Source organism: Glycine soja, chromosome 11 (assembly GCF_004193775.1).
Source record: "Glycine soja cultivar W05 chromosome 11, ASM419377v2, whole genome shotgun sequence".
In the NCBI taxonomy this organism is placed as follows: domain Eukaryota; kingdom Viridiplantae; phylum Streptophyta; class Magnoliopsida; order Fabales; family Fabaceae; genus Glycine; species Glycine soja.
The window spans coordinates 37,097,422-37,114,479 of record NC_041012.1 but is presented as its reverse complement, the minus strand read 5'-3'; the positions used below and the strand labels follow the sequence as shown (position 1 = coordinate 37,114,479).

General features: G+C 29.6%; 2 protein-coding genes across 2 annotated transcripts; one reads left to right on the top strand and one right to left on the bottom strand.

Moving 5' to 3' along the window:
* Nucleotides 1–215: 215 nt before the first annotated feature.
* Nucleotides 216–2,765, top strand: LOC114377404 (clathrin light chain 1-like). The gene is made up of 3 exons (XM_028335890.1): nucleotides 216–641; nucleotides 1,854–2,007; nucleotides 2,102–2,765. The coding sequence occupies exons 1-3, from the start codon at nucleotides 304–306 to the stop codon at nucleotides 2,519–2,521; spliced, it is 912 nt and encodes a 303-aa protein (XP_028191691.1). The 5' UTR covers nucleotides 216–303; the 3' UTR covers nucleotides 2,522–2,765.
* An 870-nt stretch (nucleotides 2,766–3,635) lies between these two features.
* Nucleotides 3,636–8,294, bottom strand: LOC114374445 (cold-responsive protein kinase 1-like). The gene is made up of 7 exons (XM_028332081.1): nucleotides 8,015–8,294; nucleotides 7,421–7,524; nucleotides 6,789–6,901; nucleotides 5,829–6,039; nucleotides 5,479–5,716; nucleotides 4,526–4,676; nucleotides 3,636–4,188 (listed from the first exon to the last, which is right to left on the bottom strand). The coding sequence occupies exons 2-7, from the start codon at nucleotides 7,494–7,496 to the stop codon at nucleotides 3,874–3,876; spliced, it is 1,104 nt and encodes a 367-aa protein (XP_028187882.1). The 5' UTR covers nucleotides 7,497–7,524; nucleotides 8,015–8,294; the 3' UTR covers nucleotides 3,636–3,873.
* Between the last annotated feature and the right edge of the window lie 8,764 nt (nucleotides 8,295–17,058).

Genomic DNA, 17,058 nt, shown 5'->3' with positions numbered 1-17,058 from the left:
TGATATTTATAAAGAACCCTTAAAATTGGAAAAGTATTTTGCAACAAATGCATTTATCGTATCTTAATATTTATATCGAATATAAAAATTATTTGTAATGAAATGAGGTTCCATAAAAAATATACCCCAAAAAGTATTTTGTTTTTCCTCTTCAATTTTTTTATTCGTTTCTTTTTCTTTTCACCGTTAAGTATTTAAAAAGTCAAGGAAATAACAATAGTGTGTCTCATTGCTTTCTCTCTATTCCGTTCATAGCGTTCCGCGGAACAGAGAAAAAGAAAGTACCAATTTCTTTAGATAGTCATGGCTTCCACCTTCGACGCCTTCACCGTCGACGACGACCACTTCGCCGCCCCCGCCGCCGCCGACACCTTCTCTGGCTACCCCGACTTCTCCTCCTTCCCCTCCGACGACGTCCCCGTCGATTACGCCGACACCGCGGCGTCGCCGGAGATCTTCGGATTCAGCGATCCCGGTCCAGTTTACTCCCAGTCTCCCTTCGAGCAAGTGCACGAGAATGGGAATGGAAATGGAACCGAAAACGGCTACGGCGACGGCGTTTTCGTCTCCAACGGACCGGTGCTTCCGCCGCCGGGAGAAATGGAGCCTGAGGAAGGTTACGTTCTTCGGGAGTGGCGCCGGTGAGTTTCTCTCTTTCTCGAATCTCTTACTGTTGTGAATTTGTCAGATCTTGATTGGATTTTCTTAGATCTAAACTGTTAGGATCAGGAATAGGAAGAAGCGAATTGTTGAACTTTGTTTGATCCAGTTTCACTTGTAATAGTTACTTGAGCTGTTATATTACAAAAAAAAAACGTTTTCATTATTTTAGGTGATATTGTAATTGTGTGCTTGTGTTTGATCCAAATTTCACTTGAAATAGTTACTTGATTTGCATTCACAAATTCCCTTACTGCTAGTGTAGAAGTTGGATCTGTTTTGTTTTGAGAATAAAAATGCGACATAAAAAAATAGTTGTTGGATGGTGGCTTGGACTCGGGTCAGAGCTGATTCAACAAATTGGTTGATCTGTATTGTGTGCGCATTTTCTTGGATTAATTAAAGTGGTGGGAGGATTATCTTTGTTGAATGGTTGAAGTGAGATGAGATGATCATACTCTAGTTATGTGAATAATATATGCTCATCCATCATGTACGAATTTTGATCCTTGTGTAGTTTTACATTCACATTGTTCCTTTCTCTTTGTAACTGTAGCATGTTGCACTGTATTTCTGATATTAGTTTCTCTCTGTTCATCATGCACTGAGCACCTGCCATCAGCTGAAGAGTGAAGAAAGATAAATTAATAATATTTTGATCCACAAACTTCAGAATTCAAGCTTTCCTTTAATTTCAAGTAGCCAATGGAAAAATTGGGATTCTAATTTAATAGGCAACATTTGGGGGAGTGGGTCCTTTTTTCTTTCCCCCCCTATCTGTTTGAAAAATAAATTATTTCATAACCTGTTGTCATTTCCAAATTCTTGCATCCATAGCTCCTTAATGATGTCAAACCTATTTTGTTGTCTGTTTACTATCATATGTCATAAGTAACCTGAATTTGATAGAAATATGAAGCATTGAATGTGTTTTATTTTGCACCTTATGCAAAATGGTGCATAAAAGAGAATGAAATTTAGAATAAAATTTATGCTATTAATAAAAAAGTGTTAACGTGACCATTAATAAAAATCCCATTTGTTTGGTTTTTTTGAGGCAAAATTAGTCGAGCCTGATGGTAGTAGCACTAGTTTTTTGCTTGCATTATGATCTTTGGCCAATTAATCTAGATTTAAGATCTATTTCCCGTTTGCTGAACTCAGTTGTCAACAAAAATGAATTCATTATGCAGTCAAAATGTCATCCAGCTTGAGGAGAAGGAGAAAAGGGAAAAAGAAATGAGACTGAAAATTATCGAGGAAGCCGAGGAGTATAAGGTGGCTTTCTATGAGAAAAGAAAGCTTAATGTTGAGACCAACAAGGTTCAAAACAAAGAAAGGGAAAAGGTAAAGTTTACACACAACATATATGTATATTTTTTCCACAACATACATTTTTCTGTTCTTTTAATTTCAGAAATAAACTTTGCTTGTGGAGCAGTTATACTTGGCCAATCAAGAGAAATTCCACAAAGAGGCTGACAAAAATTACTGGAAAGCCATTGGGGAGATCATTCCTCGTGAAGTTCCCAACATTGAGAAGAAAAGAAGCAAAAAGGATCAGGAGAATAAGCCGTCAATCACAGTTGTCCAAGGCCCAAAGCCTGGGAAACCCACAGATCTTTCTAGGTTGAGGCAGATATTGTTGAAGCTGAAACACACACCACCAGCTCACATGATTCCCCCTCCTCCAGCACCTGCTAAAGACGCCAAAGATGGGAAAGACGGAAAAGAAACAGCTTCTAAAGCAAATGGAGCTGCACCTGCATCACAACCAAAGGATGCCACCACCAATAACGCTGCCACAGATTTACCCCAGAAGGAAGCTCCACCAGCCCCTGTGGAGCAATCTTCTACATAATTCTGATTTTCATACTTCAGCTCTCACAGTCATTCTTCTGCTATCCCATTTTCCCTTGCAGTTCTTTATGGATCCTTTTGTCGTGCTATTAGTTTCTATGGCTTTTTTGGTTTGCATTTTGTTTTCATCATTGAGGTTTTGTATCAATTATATCCTTTATTGACTATTATATGACCTTGGAAATTCATATGTTCATGGGTTTAATACATCATTTGAAAATAAGAGTATTTTTTTTTCACTTCTATGATTATGATTTATGGGTTTGCTCACCGTGTCAATTAGAAAAAAAAAATCATTTCCAAGTGTGGCCTTGGTGTATTATCTCCCCATTTATATTTTTATTGAGCTCAAGGTAATATTTTCATGGTCTTGAAAGTTATTTGTAAGCCGGCAATTTTTTTTATTTTTTTTCTGGTAAAATAATTTGATAAAAAGAATTCAAAAACAATAATATATTTGTTTTTCTATTCTTTTGCTTTTGTCACGTGACATTAAATAAGCTAAAATTCATAATTTTGTTAGTCTAGTTTTATTTTAACTACATTGGACTTTTTACTGTTGATAACAAAAATAATTGATAAATACTCTTGTTTTTTATTAGAAATACTGTTTAAATTTTTTGAAACAGAGAATCTACAACTGCAGCGTTGTAGCACTAAAAGGCTAAAACTGTTGCGGATCCTATTCGGAAATGACAGGGACACAGCTATTTTTTCTTTTTGAAATTTTAAGAATGTTAGCCATACACAACTATATATTATTGGTTAAAATTTATTAAAAATTATAAAATCATAAAAAATATTTATAAGATATAGCAGTTACAAAATTTAAATTTTCTGATAAATTTCAACTAATAAAGTGTTTTTCAAGGAGACTTGACTGTAAATAGAAAAAAATTAATAAGCTTAATTAGTACAATTAAAACTTTGAAGGATTAAAATCGCATAATTAGTTAATTTCCATGTTGAGAGATTAAAAATGTAACTAAACCTAATAAGTATTTTCCTCTAGTAACAAAAAAGGGCCAAATAAGTATTAGAAATGCAGAGGACTTTTTTTTTTATCATAAGTTAGGAAGAGTAACTACTTAAAAAAATCAGTTACAAAAAGAAAATATCACGACCAATTTTCTTTATAAAAAAAATTATCCAAGCCCACCTTATAAATTATAATACATTCTTAAAAAATAATATACAAAAAAGAGAAAAATATAATAAAAAAAAGAAGATAATCCCTATGTGTTCTTTCTGTCTCTCTCTCTCTCTCTCTCTCTCTCTCTTTCCTTTCCTTTTCTTTCCTTTCCTACTATATTTTAACTATGCAATTCACACATCCAAAGTTTGGTTTATGCTTCATCGTGGGGACAACTGAGTAATACTGGAAGAGTTAGAGCTAAATTGATAACTTGTGGATTCAAAGGATGACTTCTTTTGAGAGGAAGCTCCTGAATCCTGGAACAACCCTGGTGCTGTTAATTGCTTTTCATTCAGCCTCATGTTCTTGGACAGCATATCCACAACCTGGGACATCATTGGCCTTCTACTTGCTGCTGCTTGTGTGCAGAAGAAAGCAACCTTCATGTACCTAATTACCTCTTCTTCGGGGAATTCAACCATGTCAGGATCCACAAGCTCCAACAGTTTTCCCTCTTCATATAGGTTCCAAGCCTGGTATTGCAAAAATAAGGATCATTAGGTCAAGAACAAGTCCCACATTGAGAAGAATGAACACATAAGTTGCATATATATACTCCCTCCAGTCTCAAACATAAGAAAAAAAAAACACATTTTTCTTGGTCTCAAATATAAGAAAATTTCAACTACGCTATTATCTCTAAAATATCCTTTATTTAATTGAGGAATGACTCATTTCTATTCATAATTCCAAGTTTCAATGAAGGATCAGTTGGGGAAGAATTTAGTTTTTAATTTGGATTGGTGCAATTGGTATCTTTTTTGTATATTTGAGACTGGAGTAGTATATGGGAAGCTGAAAACTACATACCCATTCCAATAGAAATTTGTTGGACCCTCCCCAGTTTGTCCTTGCACTGCTTTTGCCACTGATTATTTCAAGTATGAGAACCCCAAAACTGTATACATCAGCCTTCATGGTTAACTGGCCACCCATTGCATATTCCGGTGCTAAGTAACCACTGCATTTTGAAACCAAAGCAGGGCATCGCATTAACGAGATCCAATGTCCAAGTATGGGTTGAAGAATTTTGAAAATGTATAAACTATAGACAAATGAAAGAGAAATGGGTCGTAAATTCATTGAAAATCACAAATATGTGGGTCTCACTTCTTATCTAACAAGTCTCTTTCCTGATTTTGTAGTTTTCAAAAAAATTCAACCAATGATTGTGTGTACTAGAAGGAGTGTGTTACTAGCACTCTTAGTTCAAACAAATGGGTCGTAAAGCTCGCTAGTTTTCATAAAAACTATATTTTCTCCTTCATCACATTTCTTGAAATATAATATCCTACTTTTGGTTGCATGACTGATGTCTAGGATACAAAATAAGTATCCCGGAACCACCAGAACAAAATGCTCATGAGTTTGTGCCAACATCACTGCAGTCTAGCTTTATGGAACATGTGCTCCTTGAATATTGTTGGAGGCACGTGCAATTGAATTATGAACAATCTATGGCAAAGCCTAGTACCTAGTACGTTCAGAAAACATTATTTCAAATCTCCTGATTGATCCTCAAGTTTTATCAATTATAAACATTGCTAGTTCTGCTGTCATACCTAGCTGATGAAGGATCACCAAATATGAAGAGTTTCTCTTCCCTCTAATATCATACTAATTAATTTTCTATTATATCCAGAAAACTAGATAGTAGCAAACAAAAAGAAGAAGAAAAAAGAAAGAAAACTAAATAGAAACCTTCCAATGCAATGGAAAAATAAAAACCATAAAAAATAACTTAAATCTGAAATATCACTTACGTTGTTCCAGCAATCCTTGTGCTAATGTGAGTGATGTCGTCTGGAAACAATTTTGCCAACCCAAAATCTCCTATTTTTGGTTTGAAGTCTCTGTCAAGTAGTATGTTGCTTGCCTTGATGTCTCTGTGCACAATGTGTGGCACAAGTTCTTCGTGAAGAAATGCAAGACCTCTTGCAGTACCCATGCAAATAGCAGATCTTTTTCTCCAGTCTAATCTGATATTTGAACTTCTTGGGCCTACAAAAAATATGGAATAGAAAAAAAAAGTTATATGTTTAGTCCTATCATCTGCATATGGATATTAATTAGTGGTTTCATAATTCACACCAAAAGCATTTGGCAAACTTACCTAGTAATGCACGATCAAGGCTGTTATTTTCCACATATTCATACACTAATATGCGATTAGGTTCTTGAACGCAGCAACCAACCAATTCAACAAGGTTTGGATGCTTAACATTTGATATAGTTTTAATTTCAGTTAAAAATTCACGAACTCCCTGCTTTGACCCAGCTGAAAGTGTCTTCACTGCCACCTGTTGTCCATTTTTTAAAGTTCCCTGGCAAATTTCAACATAGCTATTTAGTACTGACTTAACAATCAAGAGGAGCATAAAATGATAAAAGTGTGATGTTATTTCTTGGTACTTTTGGCTATTACTCAGCTTAACTAAACTAAAGCACCCTCACAAATTCTAAGTTTGTCTTTTTGTTATAAAGGAGGTTTAATAAGACCTCTGGGGAGGGAAAGAGCAAGCTAAAGAGGCATTTCTTTTGTAACCTATTCTAGACATCCTTCAGTTTTAAGATTTTAGCAAATATAAAAGGATGGTAGGATTTACGATTTAATGCTCAAGTAATAAAATTGACAGTGTTCAAATCTTATATTTGCTAAAATCGTAAATCCTCATAAAATAAAAGCATTGCTTGTATCACATCAGAAATCCTCTTTCACTATGTCTCGGGGAAAACTGACAGTGTTCAAATCTTAATAAGGGGCACAGGAAATAAATATTTCAACTAAAATTGCTGGACATGGCACCCTTTTTTATTGTGGGTCATGATGTTTTTACTGCCACAAAAACAATGCAGTAATGTCTTCTGTTGGATAATACAGATACCTAACTGGTCTAAGATTGGCACTTACATCACAAATGAAAACTCATTAAAGAAACAAAAAAAGAAAATTAAAAATAGCCCTCTTGTAGCACAAGAACCTCTGAAGAATCTTTTCAGTAAGCTCAACTGATCAACAAACATATTAATTTCATAATGTTACAACTTATACTTGAGTCTGTAACCTAAATACCTGGTAAACAGTACCAAAACCTCCTCGTCCTAGCTTTTTGCTTGGATTATAGTTATCAGTGGCCAGTCTCAGGTCTTTATCAGAGAAATTCTTAACATTATCAAGTGGAAAGCCTGAGCAACAAAGATTTGTGTATGGCATTCAATATAGTGAAAAATGGCAAAAACAAAATGGTAGTAATAAAAGTATTACTAATTATACACCAGAACTCCTGTGAACATCATCATTGTACCGCATATCAAATACGACCAAACTAGTAAGAATCTCCAAAGTATGTCTGTATTCCAACTTCTAAAATTATGTTTTCACCTATGTCTGAACTAAATGGACACATTTATCTTTTGAACTATACAACTTAATGAAGACTTTCTGTTGCTCTTGTCAGACCTATCAGTGATAGTTACAAAAATGCAAGATGGCTTGATTGATAATACTCAAGTTGAACCAATATTCAATATATCATTCAGAGAGGACGAAGATCCTCTCCTCTACATTTGTATCAGGGTAAATTACTTACAATCAGAAAGTGTAGGTTCATTGGTAAAACCAAAAAAAGGAATATCAAATTGTACAATAATCCAGAATTATTGAAGGCTGCAAAATATTAAAATAAGTAATCACCAGCCCCTCACCATCAATCTCATTAGGAGTACGAGAAGGATTCCTTTTCCTCTTGAGAGTTGAGGCTCCAAAGCAGCCACAACTCATAATGATCCTGGGATGTGACGGCCACACTCTGCATAATATACCATATTCCAACATAAGTGAAGAGTCATTTGTACATTTCAATTGCAAACACCAAGAGATACAGCCATGCAAAGTCAATTGTTGCATGTTAATTGTTTTTTTTAATTATACTTCTTTTCTTCTCAATCGGTGATCAAACCTTAGATCCTTAGTACAGACAAAAACCACCGAATTAAACGGAAGGAGTATTCTAGTTTGCAAAATTTTCCAATTTCATCACAATTCACCAAAAAAAATTGGACTATTGACCCCCTCCCCCCCTCTCTCCAACTTCAAATAAAAAAAGCTACCAAGAGAAAACCCATTTGCAGAGTCAGCACAGAATCAAAATCTGATTCGAGCATTCAGCTTATAATCCAGAAAGACCAAACCTTTAGCATGTAAAACAGTGGAACCCCTTTTGGGAAACAAAGGAAACAAACAAGAAAAGAAAAGAAAAGAAAAGAAAAGAAAAGAAAAGAAAAAAAGATAACGATCACCTATGGGAGCCAACAGGAAATGCACAAGTCTAAGGAGAGTTGGGGTGGAAGTTAAATACCAAAGAGAGTTGAAAATTGAAAAGAGAATGGGGAAAGAGGTTGAGAGAAGGGGGAAGGAATGATATTTAAAACAAAAGAGGAGTGGTTCTGTTATGTTTTTGGACTTGTTCATGTTTGGTCCAACTGTGTGCCACAAACATGACTGACTGTTTCTTTCTTTCTTCTTTCGGTTAAATTCCTGCCAGCTGCTAAAAAGACTTTCCTGAACAAACTACAACACCAATCACTCATTCTTTGCATGTAAATACATAAATGTATAACCCAATGCACAAGGTATATGTATCAAACTATCCAATATTGAATAAATTTTAGAGCTCTTTTATGTTTTTATAGGTAAGAATAAAAAAGAGTCATTCATCAGAAAATTTCCAATAATTCACGTATATAATTTAATTAGATTTCTTTTACAGAAATTATTTTATGTGTTGTTTTTTAAATTTTTTTAAATTTTAGGGAAAATAAATAATATTTTATTTTTATAATATTAGTTAAGAGTCTAATTTAATCATATTATATTGATTTATAAGACGATAATTATTCTCACATATATATATATATATATATATATATTATTTTTACTTCATCGGATTTCCAACATTTATTATGTAGAACTTGTTTAAAAGAGATTAATTTAGTAAGTGATGGAAGACATCCCTTTATCTATAAAAAAAAGCATAAAAAATATATCTATAAATTTATGAAGTTCTCATATTCAGAAAACATTTTAAAAAAATTAGATTTACTTCATTTTAAAGAAATAGATAAAGACTCAAGACTTATGTGTTAAGAGGAGTGCTAGTGTCATTATTTATTTATTAATTAATTAAGTTCTTTTAAATACTTGTTTTTAATTTATTGGAAATCTTAAAATCATGAGAAATAATTAATAAATAAGATGTGAGACTCATAAAATAGTATAAAATTATGTGATTTTTAATAAATTTTAATTAATAGGAATGTATATTACAAAATATGTCAAATTTAATATATTTGCTAGCCCTTTTATTATGTGTTAAATATAAAATTTTATCTTATTTCATTCCAACAAATCTAATTAGTCCTTTGAAACTGTTTGAGAGGTGTTATAATTTTCATATGTCTGGTTCTTTATTTTATTTTAACATGGTAATGATTTGCAAGATCTTGTATGTTAGTTGCGTAAATAAAGATGAAACTTTGATTATTAAAAAATAGATTCTTTTTATAAATATAATAAAAAAATAGATTCTTTTTATATGTCATATATGTGAGAGATTATGATAATAAAAATATAAAACAAAAATTCCTAAACTCTTTCTCTCTTTCTGTCGCAGGTCACAATAGTTTATTTTGGTTTTGAGTCAATTTAATAATTGTAAGTTGTAAAACAGATTTGTTGATTTTATTGAATACTGACAATGAGTTTTAAAACAATGAAGCTATCAACACTCAGAGTATTTTTAATGGGAATTTCAAGAAAGAATAAGTGAAGAAATTATTTTTTATTGTTTCTTTTTCATTGAAACAAATTTATTTAATAGGAAGTGTTTTTTAAAAATAAGATTTATATTTCTCGCAAGAAATTATTTCTTAATAATAATAAAATATTTATCCAATACATAACAACACCATAATTAAATTATAACTAAGGAAAAATAATAAAAAATATCAATTTTTAAAAATTTTCTAAAATTTCTTATCACAAGAACAATTTTCTAATAAAATTGTGAATGAATTTTTTAATAAATTAAAAGAGTCAAGGAATTTTCATTAAAGATATTCTCAGTAAAAGCTTATAAGAACTAAGAAGCAATGAAGCACTCCTGAATTACTCCTCTTGAAGTACTTTTTAAAAAAGTATATTTAAAGAGATAAAATTTCTTATTTCTGAAAAATAAACTCAACTCAATTAAATTTAATTAAATATCAACTTTTTTAAAGAAAATAAATATTAATTAAAGAATTAGATTAAATTCAATCCCATTCGAATCACTTAAGATTATTGGAAAATTTAAAGTATTTTCCATTGTTATCCCACCACGAAAAATCAACGGTGGTCAGCACGAATGTGTTATCTTGTTGTGGAAAAGTCATCGGTACACAAAATCTAGAAGGATTCCTGAAAGCATGTATTATAATAATATAAACACGAAAACAATTTTCCTAACATTTAAAGCTTTCTATATAAAGATATGATTGTCATTATAATAAGGAATCTTAAAATCTTATAATAGACCAGGAATTACTTTTTTTTAAAAAATTAAATAATTATATTTCCTGTCTCAAAATAATAATCATTTAGATTATTTAGAAAAACTAAAAATAATAATAAATAAATAAAATAATAATAATTTTATAAAATATATTCATTCAACTATAAACTTTATTATCCTAAAAAAAATTAATTAATTATTTAAGGATAGTACTTAACGAGCGTTTAGTATTTTAATTAAATTATTTTAATGACTTATAATAAAAACAGTGTTAAATATTTTTATATTTTAATAATAAATATTTCATTTTTAGTTTTTTTAAGTACCGGCTGAAAGTCACCAAGATTAATTCAGATCAAATTAAGTCTTTCAAAAAATTGGTTCTATTCCCCGAAGATGATGGACTGATAGGAGTATTAAGTATTAACCAATATATATGAATATGAATGCTTAATATTAGGCATGGCTTGTTGCCACGTAGGGTCACAAATTTTTTTGACCAAACGTAAGGTTACAATTTTATGCTTTGTATAATCAACCACCGAGTAGTGTGACTGTGATATGCATTATTCTATAGTTTAGATAAATTACTAAATAAATATTTAGGGGAAACAATAATGTAAAATAAATTTATTTGGTATAGTCTTCTTTTGGGTATCGATAGTGTAAAATAAATTAAATTTGTAAAAAGTAAAATTTATTTATGTCTTAAATTTTTATAATCTTTCTACTCAAAGAGGTAGAACTATAAGTATTTATAAAAATAAAAAATAAAAAATATAAACCGAACCTACCTATACATGTTGATAGTTATAAAATGATATATTTAATTATTTAATTAATAACTTGTTATTAAATAATTATATGTATTTTTAAATAATTATCACGTTTCATGTTTTAATTTATTTCAAATAAGTTACCGTCTTTAAAAGTATAATAACACTTACACATTATGAATTGAAAAGTTATATGATGTGACATTTTAAAAAAATGTTATAAGATATATAGTAAAATAATTTTTTCACCAAACAATTTTTTTAAACACTTTTAAAGTAGTTTTGAAAAATTAAATTAACTTATCTGCCCTACTAAACATACTTTTAAGTTGTCTTGTAAAAAACTTAAATTCAAATGTTCTTTTTTAATAGTTTTAATCAATTTTTATAATTTACATTTTTAAAAATGATTTAAATTTAACATTATGTATTGAGTATTTTTTTGAACTAAAATATTTTTCATTAGAAACAATTATATTTGATCAAATAAAACTATTGAGTCGTAATTTTTTTTTTTAATATTTAACACAACTATTTATTCATTGAAAAACGATTGATTCTTAATATTTAAAAGTTTTTGTGTATGTAAAGGCAGAAAAATACACACAAAAAAAAAAAGAAAACAACTAGTAACATCAACGAATTGAAGGCAGCGTCGTATAAATTGTAATAGCGTATTTCACCAATTCATTAATTTCTCATATACTACTACTTTTTTTTTTGGTCAAAATTCTCATATACTACTAATAAATAGTCCTAAAATTGTCAAAATTGGCAGAGCCATATGGACGGCATAAATTTCATGTTTCCAACGTATGGAATGACTGCTGAGTATAGACACAAGAAGATTCTCTCCAGTTTTGGAAAAAGTTAAATGTGATTTTAATTTTCTATAAAAATATGTGATTTAAATTTAACCGTTCATTATGTTTTGATATTTAATGCTTTTAAGATATAAAAATAAAATATACATGTATTAAATATGAATGATGAGATGTGTAAATTAGACACTTTTTTTCCAACCAAAAAGGATTTGTGCTCGTTAGATGAAACCACTTGAATAGTAATGATTTATGAAAAATTCTTTTAAAATGATTGTATTTTTTCTTAAAAAGTAAAATATTTTTTTAACACTACTAAAAAATAATTTTTTTTATATTGATTATTAAGAATTTTTAACGATTATTAACTTATGTTAAAACTAGCGATGTTAATTTATCAATATTAATATTGGTGATTTAAAAATCGATATTATTTTATGGTTTATTTTTAAATATCATATTTCTTTTTTTAAATTATCAACCTGTAATTAATTTAGATCACAATTTATTATTAAAAGTTGTAACAAAATAACATAAAATTAATCATACATCAAAAGTTATAAACAACATATATATATAATTAGTCATATATCAAAAGTTATAAACATTTTTAAATAAAATAACTTATAAACAAAATTTTTTCTAAATTTTGCTGTTTTTCTATAATGATTATAAACTATTTTACATTCTGGAATATCTTTGAAGTTCAGATGGATAAATTTTACGATTTTCATAAATGAATACATGATATCCAAGACATTCTGAAATTAAATGAAATTCATATTAAATAATTAAATGATTTCAACAAAAGAGTGCTTATTAGTGTTGCTTTAGAGATGCCTTAAAAATTACAATGAGAATATATTAACAATATTTTTAGTTATTTATTTGTTTAAATTTTAACAACTGTAATAATTTTAGAATATTAGTTGTCATTTATATAATTCAAGTAGAGTTTGCTTTTTATATACTATAGTGTGTTTTTTATATATCAAACAATCAAAAACTTATTTTTTGAAAATAAACTAAAAAATCCTCTACATACAATTTTTAAACTAATTCTTAGAAAAGTTCATATTTTTTAACTATATATAATAAATTATAATTAAATACCAATGTAAAAATAATTTACATTGTCAATGTATTTTAAATAAAATTATTCAAACATCACCTTAGTCAGTTAATTAACAATGGATTCTCTTTATCTAGCAACAGTCCCAAAAGGCTAAAAGTAAAAGTACACACAAAAGAATTAAAAACGCAAAAAGTTGAAAATTCTCAAGTTTTCGTGTCATTTCATCCATCCAATATAAAACATGTATTTAGTATAGCTCCAAACAGGCTTCTAGTGCGTCTTTAAAAATACATGAAAAAAGATAAATAAAGTTTTTTAACCATATAAAAAATATAAATTTATTTAGTATTTAGATTTTTAATAATTTAAAATATTTAATAACATGTATTAAATATTTTTGCACGGTGTGTCCATATACACTAAAAAAATATTATAAAATAAAAAATATTTTTTTTTTAGAAAAAAAAGTTATTAAGAAGTGCTATATTACTTTTAATTTTAGGCTTTTGCAAATAATTATTTCGAATTTCAAAATTATATTAACTAATCTGTAAAATTTTATCAAATATTTTAACTAGTCGTCAGGTTACTATTATTTAGTTCACAATAAATTAATTTTAACAAGTCATTCACATTAAAATTACAATTGAAAACATATCATATTTGGCATTCATTTTTTTTCTGTCTATGGAGTGAAAGCATCAAACTATCAATTGTTCCAAGTTGATCCTTCTGTTGTAATAAGCAACCGAATATACAATAAGGTTGGTGAAACTAGATTGCTGAACTCCAAAGGAGTCTTCTCGCTAATCACACAATTTATTTAATCAAGACTTAAATTAAAAATCATTAATAAATGACCAAATTTGGTTATAGATTCTTAATAAAAATTTTGAGTATATATGATTAGTAAGTGATGATATAATACTATAATAACCATCAATAATATTGAGAAGATCAATTTACAAGCTAACATAATTATTTAACCTATGAGAAAGACTTAAAACAAAAGTTTCAATTTATTGAGGACTCAAAAAAAAAAGTTGGAATTAAAAAAAAAATCTATTAAAAACCTTAAACCCTTTAGTTAATTAATATTTAATACAAATTAAATGACTCTTATTTTGATTTATGAACAATCCATGATCCCAAATTTTTTTTAGAGACCATTAAAGACTTCAACGGTACGGAACATGTGATGTGAGTGTAATGCTTTAGGTAATAACTTGATAACCTTTAGACAATATATTGCTCAATGAATGAATATGCATATAAATTATAAGCACCGAAGGTCTGTGCTTTTGGTACATACCTAAATGACAGCTATATTTACCATGGAACGATCCCCTTAAGATGTGTGTTCAAACTTGAGCAATAATTATGGTGTTTGATAGCTGCAAGTCGCACACTACCTTGAGCCAGCCTTTTCTCCACAATAGGCAGCTGAGAAAGGAAGTACTCATCTACAATATTATTGAATAGAATTGAATAACAAAGATTGGTCAAATAAAAAATTGCAGAGGGGTAGCAATCATCTAATGTTGAATATTTTGGTGCATTGCATTGGTCATGTGGTGCAATGTAGTGCCCATGTACAGAGAAAAATGTGATATAAACTCTAGATTTTTTCTTTATTAATTAATAAGAAAAAAGGATTCAGTAGAAGAAAAAGAGAATGCAAAGCAATACGACCAATAAGAATCCTCCTAAAGTAGAAAAGAACACAACACAGAAACAAAGAAATAAATAGATTCACTCAAGGGAAAATCAGTCCCTTTGGCCTTTTCATATCAAACAAGGAAACTCCCTTGAAGCTCAAAAAACAACACTACCAACAGTAGATGGGGAAGAGGGAAACTGCATGTAGCTGAAGATTATAGAGTTCCTCTAATATTTTATTTATACATGAGAAATTAGGAAATACCTTCCAAAGTGCTTCCTGGTGTAGCATTGCTGTAGGCAAAACAAGTGGGGCCCTGGCTATCTAAATATGCAAAAACAATAATAACAGCCTTATCCCACAAGGTGAGGCAGGCTATAAGGACCAATTAGCATTGTGATTTTTGTGATTAAGTATTTCAACTTTATCACTTCACAATGTTTTCAAGGTGCAGAGTTATGAGTTATGACAATGAGCCACCAGAAATGAATATGAATTTGTCAATATACATATAAAAATATTGACTAACAAGCAGTGAAAAGTGTAACCGGTTTAATATTAAGCAACCAGTCAGACAAAAATAGAGTGTAAAATGATTAAAAGGTTAGACATGAAATGTATTATGCTGATATATACCAATCTGGACAGGCTGTGTAGTTGTGTGCACAATGTTCCCAAATTGATACATCATTTGACCAAATTTTCCTGCAAAAAGTGAGTAAAAATAATAGTCAGCTTCTTGGTCTTTACATATCTACATTACAAGTCCAAGCAAAGTAATAACCATGATGATAAAAGAAAAAAACTTCATTTTATCTGTGCTGGGTGTCTTCATCATTTGCATAAATGCATTAAAAAATAATCAAGGAAAAATAAAACTCACTGTAATTTTCTGTTGGTTTGTTGAATAGCTTGTATCGCAATAGAAAGATCTGAATCGTAGAATATTTTTAGAGCAAAATGAATAATCATGTCATTCCACGCCAGGACCAAAACCAAAATCACTGAATTTTGTCAATTTACTGCATTGTTGTCAGGGACAGATTACATGAGCATTATGACCAACAAATCAAAACCTAAGGAAATATGTAGAAAAACATAATGACAGTGTAATTAATTAAGTATCAATTTCAAAAGTGGGCGCATCTTTTACTTACAGCATGCAATAATACATTAATTATGGTTTATCTAAATTCACCATCAAATGCTAAGTGTAGGAATCAGGGCAAACTGCAAATCATAAATAGAATTGAAATTGAAATTAAAATGGATGAATCATGTTTTTACTTCTTGAAATTGTAAGGTTTCACTTTTAGTCTTTCATCAAAATTTTTTTTAGTCCTTTGTTTTTATGTGTTAATTTTTTAATTTTTATCATCAAATATTATCATTAAATTATGTTGTGATATTAATTTATTTTAATTATTAATGTAATAGTTAGAAAATCTCACATCATCTAACTCTTATCATGATATAAGTTATATATCTATTAAATAACTTTAGTTAATGTCAATTAATTTTATAATAATTTTTTAGATGATATTAAAGCTTATAATCTATCTTTATAAATCTTGTCTATTCTAATAAGCTTGCTTACCCTATTGGAGACATTTTCACCTCTTCGGTTGCATGCCAACGATAGTGAGACTTTTTCCCCTCTCTTTCTCCTCTTCTACCATAGTTGGCCTTCTATAAAAGAATTTTCCTATTTATCTTCCTTCCCCGTCACCTTTACTGTAAACAATGCACTATTGTTGCCAACATTTGAAAAAAAATATAACTTATGATGGTAACGATTAAAGTTGTTTTTTTTTTTTAAAGTAACATCTCAACTCATTTCATTAATAATGACATCTTCAATACAAGATGATATGTAATCATAATCTTGGTGACTAACATTAAATTGCGTCGTCCTTGCTAATAGATGAGCGGAAATTAACTTGTCTCCTAACTAAGCTTATCTCAAAGTTTTAACAAAAAAATAACATGTATTTGCTAGCTTTGATAATGGCTCTAAATTCAGTATTTGCTATCCAATTTCCTCTAACACCCTCCACCGTAAATTGTTAGTCCACCATAAATCACATCTTCAATTGGTGCACCGAAAAATCCACCCAAATATAATAACTAAACACCTGTTTTTTTTTAAAAAAAAAATTACCCCATTGGATCCTTTTCCAATTTTAAAAAAGGCCAAAAAATAAAAAAATAACAAAAATCCCTCTATTCTCAATCCAAATCGTTATCATTTCTGGATTTTTCCTTGTTCAGGTAATTGAGTGTTACACAACACAACATCACAAGACTTCCCCATTCAAACGTTCAGGGTCACAACACAAACACAAGACATCCGCGACCAACAACTGAAAAAAGGTAAAAAAAAAGAGAAAAAGAAAAGGCATAAAAGTTGAAATCCCAAAAGCCTTTAAAAACAGCTTAACTCTTAAGAAAACAACAAAA

Bases quoted from the DNA above. Each gene is read 5' to 3' on its own strand.
- LOC114377404 (XM_028335890.1), top strand. From the start codon at position 304: ATGGCTTCCACCTTCGACGCCTTCACCGTCGACGACGACCACTTCGCC. The intron at 642-1,853 runs GTGAGTTTCTCT...TTCATTATGCAG, and splicing joins GTTCTTCGGGAGTGGCGCCG to TCAAAATGTCATCCAGCTTG. The intron at 2,008-2,101 runs GTAAAGTTTACA...CTTGTGGAGCAG, and splicing joins AAAACAAAGAAAGGGAAAAG to TTATACTTGGCCAATCAAGA.
- LOC114374445 (XM_028332081.1), bottom strand. From the start codon at position 7,496: ATGAGTTGTGGCTGCTTTGGAGCCTCAACTCTCAAGAGGAAAAGGAAT. The intron at 6,902-7,420 runs GTGAGGGGCTGG...TTTGTTGCTCAG, and splicing joins TACTCCTAATGAGATTGATG to GCTTTCCACTTGATAATGTT. The intron at 5,717-5,828 runs GTAAGTTTGCCA...TATTTTTTGTAG, and splicing joins CCTTGATCGTGCATTACTAG to GCCCAAGAAGTTCAAATATC.